The 7,154-nt window shown below is 43.6% G+C and overlaps 1 protein-coding gene across 1 annotated transcript in view; it reads left to right on the top strand.

Annotated features, from left to right (window-relative positions):
- LOC117935192 (transmembrane protein 184C-like) overlaps positions 1-7,154 on the top strand; it is a 10,868-nt gene that overhangs the window by 2,705 nt on the left and 1,009 nt on the right. The window contains exons 3-10 of the mRNA XM_034857330.1: positions 638-768; positions 1,860-1,896; positions 2,726-2,931; positions 3,024-3,098; positions 4,450-4,543; positions 5,000-5,112; positions 5,880-5,979; positions 6,275-6,416. Coding sequence (XP_034713221.1) covers positions 638-768; positions 1,860-1,896; positions 2,726-2,931; positions 3,024-3,098; positions 4,450-4,543; positions 5,000-5,112; positions 5,880-5,979; positions 6,275-6,416 — 898 coding nt within the window. The remainder of the gene's footprint in view (positions 1-637; positions 769-1,859; positions 1,897-2,725; positions 2,932-3,023; positions 3,099-4,449; positions 4,544-4,999; positions 5,113-5,879; positions 5,980-6,274; positions 6,417-7,154) is intronic.

The following is a 7,154-nucleotide window of genomic DNA, read 5'->3' as shown; positions in this document are numbered from 1 at the left end:
TGTCCCCATGTTGTCCCCATGTTGCCCTCATGTTGTCCCCATGTTGTCCCCATGTTGCCCTCATGTTGTCCCCATGTTTCCCTCATGTTGTCCCCATGTTGTCCCCATGTTGCCCTCATGTTGTCCTCATGTTGTCCTCTTGTTGTCCTCATGTTGTCCTCATGTTGTCCTCATGTTGTCCTATATCAATGTTCCTTTTAATTCCCCAAAATAACATGATTGATTCCACCCAACGCTCTTTGCCAAGTACAAATCTCTACTTTCATTAATTTTGGGGCGTCTTATTCAATTTTATAGCATTGTAAAACAAATGGAAGTGTTTTTGAAATAGTATTGAGTAAAAGTTGACATATTCCAGTCTGTGATTATCATCAACATCCATTCCTTTAATTTTAGTCTCAATAATTCCCAATTTCTGCTTTTCTAACTCAAACATTAGGAATAATTTCCCTATAAATGAGGTTTATTGACCATAAATTCCAAAAATAACTGTAAGACTGAAGTTAATAAGTAAGTCTTACGATTAAGATTTATGTTTGTTATTAATTTGTTATTGAATACTTTCCATCACAGATGATCAGCTGTGACTCACCCCAGGCTTTTGTCTCTTTGTCTCTTTGTCTCTTTGTCTCTGCAGGTTGGGACTCACAGTAAAGCCTGGTTCATCGCCGGCGTCTTCGTCTTCCTCACCATCCCGGTCTCTCTGTGGGGGATCCTGCAGCACATCGTGCACTACACCCAGCCGGAGCTGCAGAGACCCATTATCAGGTGGTCACACGCACGCACACACACACACACACACACATGCACGCACGAACACGCACTCAGACACACACACACACACACAACAACAACTTTAAAGGAGTAGTTCACTTGAGTAAGAAAACAGAATAGGACTCATTCTTTTTTGGGCCAAAAAATCCCTTAAATGTAACAATTTGATATAATTTTACAACTTTAAATGCCTTAAAAGAACATTTTTTCTACCAGCAATGCGCTCCTCGTACATTTTTCTGCGACAGTAACAAATCTGATGACCTCTGTGAGGAAGTTACTGTCAGGATTTAGAGAAACAGCGGACCCAAAAACGCAGAGACGACACAGCAGTGTTGAGTTCAAAGATTTACTAACTAATAAGGTTACAACCAACAGAGTCCTGAAGTAAGCAGGAGAAGTGTTGAGGAATCCAAAAGTCCAGAAATAAAAATAAACTGGAACACCGGGAGAAAAGGGGGTAGACTTAGACGCACAATAACACACAATGATCTGACCACAAAGTAAATACAGGGCCAATATCGCAGATACCGCTACTTTTTAATAATTAAGATGGATGCATTTTCATGACCTTTAGCTTAAGGTTTTTTTGTGATTTTTTCCTTTTGGAATATTAATAAATTAAAAAACAGGACAGAATGTGTCACCATGTTATCTTACAGCCTCTTTCACACATTTTTGGCCTGAAAAAATAGTAAATAATCTAATCTAATGTATAAATAATCTGAGTTGATCAAAAACAGCTCTTTCAGTGATGGACATTGAAGATGCACATTGTTTAGGAATACATCACAGCCCGGTACACGGTCGCCGGTTAACGTTCTCGCTCAAAACCGGACCAATGTTCGTTAAATAGGGGCTGAAAAAGAACAGAAAAAACCCTTAAAGGAGTGAAAGAAGGAGGACAAATCCCAGTGTTTGAGTTGTACAGTTTTGGCCCGATGCCGGTGATCTACGGCAGCAGCTCGTGTTGCACCACAGACGCCGACATGTTGATACGTTGTTGTTTTGATTCGGAAAATTAGCCGTAGCTTGACGATAGTTTGAGTATTATTATTAATTATTATCTTGTGTTTCCCCACCAGGATACTATGGATGGTCCCGATCTACAGCTTGGACAGCGTGAGTCATGTCTCTCTCTCTCTCTCTTTCTCTCTCTCTCTCTCTCTCTCTCTCTCTCTCTCTCTCTCTTACACACACACTGTGGGAGTGATCTTTTCACACAATTACATTAAGTTGTCGTGGCAACAGACCTTAATTGGAGGCAGTGGGACAGCGTCACAAGACCCAGTTACAGTCAGTTATCAGATCATGTGATGATGATGACGATGCAGCATTTCATCAACTCTGTCTGTCTTTTTTTCCTTCCTTCCTACCTTCCTCCCCGACTTATTCTCTCCTTCCTTCCTTTCCTCCTATCTTCTGTTCTTCTTTCCCCACCTTTCTTTCTTTCTTCTGCCTAGCTTTCCTCCCTTCTTCCTTCCTTCATTTCTCCCTTCTTCTTATCTTTTTCCGTCCTTCCTATCTCCCTTCTTTCCCCCATTTCGTCTCTCCTCTGTCTCCCCTGTCACCCGTCTGTCTCCCCGCTGTCTCCTGTATGTCTCCCGTCTGTCTCCCCCTCTGTCCCCTGTATGTCTCCCCCTCTGTCTCCCGTCTGTCTCCCCGGTGTCTCCTGTATGTCTCCCGTCTGCCTCCCCCTCTGTCTCCCCGTTTTTTCCCCTTCTGTCTAGCCGACTGTTTCCCCGTCTGTCTCCACTATGTCTCCCCCTCTGTCTCTCCTCTGTCACCCCTTTGTCTCCCGTATATCTCCCCCTCTGTCTCCCCTTTGTCTCCCGTATGTCTCCCCCTCTGTCTCTCGTCTGTCTCCCCCTCCGTCTCCCGTATTTCTCTCATATGTCTCCCGTCCGTCCCCCCCCTGTCCCCCCTCTGTCCCCCCTCTGCCCCCCCCCAGTGGCTGGCTCTGCGGTACCCCAGCCTGGCCATCTACGTGGACACGTGCCGCGAGTGCTACGAGGCCTACGTCATCTACAACTTCCTGGTCTTCCTGCTGAGCTTCCTCAGCAACCAGTACCCGAGCCTGGTCCTGATGCTGGAGGTCCAGCAGCAGCAGCCGCACCTGCCCCCCCTCTGCTGCTGCCCCCCCTGGCCAATGGGAGAGTAAGAGGCCGCCGCATCATCACTGTGTGACGGAGGGATGTGTGTGTCGATGTTGTTAAAGTCTTCCTCTCTCTCTTCTTCTCCTCCGTCAGGGTGCTGCTCTTCAGGTGTAAGCTGGGAGTCCTCCAGTACACCGTGGTCAGGCCTGTAACCACGGTGATAGCACTGTGAGTATAATACTGCATGTCCTCCATAGCAGGCACGTTCGAGATGAGCTGCGTCTCGCCTGTAAAGGGGACGGGAGAAGGCAGCAGCCACGGGTGGAGGGGAGGGGGCAAAAAGATGGAGTTAAGTCGGACAGTTTACCGCCGTTTCAAGCAGCCTTCAGTCTGAACAGGAAGTCACAGAAACACTCACGTCCTGTTAGGGGTGGGTGGGAAAAAATCAAAACAGCACAGTATCGCCTTATTTTAAGAGGCAATACTGTATCGATACACAGGCACCAAGTATGGAGGTTTTATTATAGATTATATATTAAATATGTGATGGTCAGTTTGTCCCATTTTGAAGCGATAACATAGAAGTGAGATGAACAAACTGAGAAATGTTTCTTTCTTTTTAGATGAAACAGATGTTAAAGTTTCCTTTTGGGGACGTCATTAAAAATTGGGAAAAATTAGAAGTTGGAAAAAAGGTTATAAATTGCAATATTGCAATCTGTTTAATATATCATATGTGGCATAAGTATTGTGATGATATTGTATCGGGAGGCATCTGCTGATTCCCCCCCACATCCTGTTAGGTCTGATTCATGCCGGAGTAGCTGTTAAACACTGACCCCTAGGGGGTCCGCGGAGGTACTGCATGGGGGTCGTGAAAGTTTTGGTTGATTAGACTTTTTTTTTATATCTCCCCCCCCCCCTGCAATTTTTTCCACTAATTGAAATGTCTTTAAATACACATTAACATGAATTCAACACACTGTAGTAAACAGATAAACGGAGGCAGAAGATGTCTTTCAGTCATCAATGCACACATTCAGCGACACACAGGAGCTCTTTCAAGCCAGTTTGATATAACACAATTTTATACAATATATATAATTAGGGGGTCCCCGCTCCATCTCGCCATTAGTTTGGGGGTCCTTGGCCTGGAAAACGTTGAAGACCCCTGCTGTAGATGATACACTGTCATCTCTCTGGCGACTGAACGTCAGCCTCAAACATTGTTCTGTTAATACAACAAAGCTTCAGATGAAACACGTGGTGTTGAGTCAATCTGCCGCGGCACATGGCTCTAAAAACTGCTCTTGTGAGCTTGATCTCGTGAGGTTACTGCGTCATGTATCCTGCGCTTGATGTCAGAGCAAGTCGGGGTCGAGTCGGACACAAATGTAACCGGTACGCATTGGGCGCCGATCGCTCCGGATGGATTCCAGACCGGCCCGGCTCATCTCGAACGAGCGTTTCCAGGTGTGTGTGTTACCTGCCGTACGCTCGTGTTCCAGGTGTCAGCGTGTGGGATGACTCTGTGTGTGTGTGTGTGTGTGTGTGTGTGTGTGTGTGTGTGTGTGTGCAGAGTCTGTCAGCTGTGTGGAGTCTACGATGAAGCCAACTTCAGCTTCAGGAACGCCTGGTCCTACCTGGTCATCATCAACAACATATCACAGCTGGTACACACGCACGCACACACACACACACACACACACACACACACACACACACACACACACACACACAGGCTTCCTTACTATCTTTCTCATAACTTTTTAAAGTTTTTTATTTTTCTTAAAGAGCTTATGTAGAAGTCATCTCCCCCCTGCTGCCCTGCTGGGTTGCAAGTGTGTGTGTGTGTGTGTGTGTGTGTGTTTGTGTGTGTGTGTGTGTTCAAAGTAATGCAAGTTTCTCATTTATCCATAACAAATAGTAGTATATATGATATTGTTTTATCAGTGTATCATTTTGATTAAATTTAAAATGCTTTTCAGCAACTCCACCAGTATTTCTTCAATCTTCCCCCGCCTACATGCGCAGTTGCGCACACACAGCGGCGGGTAGCACGCATCAAAAGATGCAGGCCAACATTAGCTCACCCCCGTCTGTCTTTGGTACGTTCTGTCTCTCTCCAGTTTGCCATGTACTGTCTGGTGTTGCTGTACCGAGCGCTGAAAGAAGAGTTGACTCCCATCCGGCCGGTGGGAAAGTTCCTCTGCGTCAAATTGGTCGTGTTCGTCTCCTTCTGGTAAGTAAAGAAAGAAAGAAATAAGAAGGAAGAGAGTCCTTTTTTGTGTCATTGTAGATCGAATACACAGCACATCTGAGGATCTGGGACTAATCTACACTAGATTAGATTATACTTTATTCATCCCACAACGGGGAAATTTTGTTATTACAGCAGCAGCATTTTCTTCAATAACAGCAAAAAAACAAAAACACACAAACAAGTAAACACACAAGAAATACAGGCAAACAATAGACAATGAATATAAGGTTGACTGAAATTAAGCAAAATGGCGTCAAATAAAAGGTATTTTTAAAGTGCAGTTGCCATGATACAAGAAACAATATTGCAATGTAAGTGACGTTAAAATTAAATTGAATGTGTAATTAGAGTAATAAAGCAAAAGAATATTGAAAAGTAAGTACTAGTAATAAAATAATATAAGTACAGATAATAAAGATAAACAGAAAGTGTGTGGTGTAGATGGAGAATAAAGGAACAGAAACTACAACATTATCAGGTGGTGCAGGTGTTGCAGAGGATGTAGGACCTGTGGTATCTCTCCTTCTCACACCGGGGGGGTATCAGTCTGCTGCTGAAGGAGCTGCTCAGGGACCCAACAGTGTCATGTAGGGGGGGGGGGAGGTGTTGTCCATGATGGCTGTCAGCTTGGCTAACATCCTCACCTCCCCTACTTTCTCTATGGTGTCCAGAGGGGGTTAATCAGGAATCAATAATGTAAATAAGCCAAAGTGCCGATACGTTAAAGTCTGTCTTTGTGTCTTCAGGCAGGCGGTGTTCATAGCGTTCCTGGTGAAGGTCGGAGTGATCTCCGACACACACACCTGGGACTGGGACAGCGTGGAGGCCGTGTCCACCGGGCTGCAGGTAGACGCACGTTCATAAACAAACTAACAAATAAAACCATGTTGCTGTCCCACAGTCAGCGTGACCTCTCTGGACATTTGTTTTGCGATGTTGGTGCCGAAGTTTCTCAGAACAAAAACGTAGAAAAATAAACGTCTGTTGATTCTATTCTGCTTTCCTGCGGACATGTTGATGCCACATCTGAGGGTAAAAGTCTGAAAAATATGTGTTTTGCTGAGGAAGTAGAGCCGTGTTTTCAGTGGCATCGTCTCAGTTGAACCAGATCCGTGATTAATGGATGTTTTCATTGATACAGGACTTCATCATCTGCATAGAGATGTTCTTTGCTGCCATCGCTCACCACTACACCTTCACCTACAAACCATACGTACAGGTACACATCTCTCTATCATCTATCTGTCTATCTATCTATCTATCTTACTTACTATCTCTCTATAGTATCTATCTATCTATCTATCTATCTATCTGTCTATCTATCTTACTTACTATCTCTCTATAGTATCTATCTATCTATCTATCTTACTTACTTACTTACTATCTCTCTATAGTATCTATCTATCTATCTATCTATCTATCTATCTATCTGTCTATCTATCTATCTTACTTACCATCTCTCTATAGTATCTATCTATCTATCTATCTATCTATCTATCTATCTATCTTACTTACTTACTTACTTACTATCTCTCTATAGTATCTATCTATCTATCTATCTATCTTACTTACTTACTTACTATCTCTCTATAGTATCTATCTATCTATCTATCTATCTATCTATCTATCTATATATCTATCTATCTATACTGGGGTTTGAAAGTTTGGGCACCCCAGGTAAAAATGTGTATTAATGTGCATAAAGAAGCCAAGAAAAAGTGGTAAAATCTTCAAAATGCATCAAATGACAGATTAGACATTTGTATAATATGTCATATAAAGTTAGATTTAATTTGCATCATTTACACTTTCAAAATAACAGAAAACAAAAAAATGGCGTCTGCAAAAGTTTGGGCACCCTGCAGAGTTTCTAGCATGCATGAACTCTGCAGGGGGCCCAAATGTTTGCAGACGCCATTTTTTTGTGACATATAACACGATGGCGGGGAACCATCACCTTATCGTGGTGGAGAGGTTTGTGTGTCCCTATGAACCTGAGGGCTGTGTTGTCTGGAGCTTTG

This window comes from Etheostoma cragini, chromosome 19 (assembly GCF_013103735.1).
Source record: "Etheostoma cragini isolate CJK2018 chromosome 19, CSU_Ecrag_1.0, whole genome shotgun sequence".
NCBI lineage: Eukaryota > Metazoa > Chordata > Actinopteri > Perciformes > Percidae > Etheostoma > Etheostoma cragini.
This window is presented reverse-complemented; position numbering and strand designations above follow the sequence as displayed.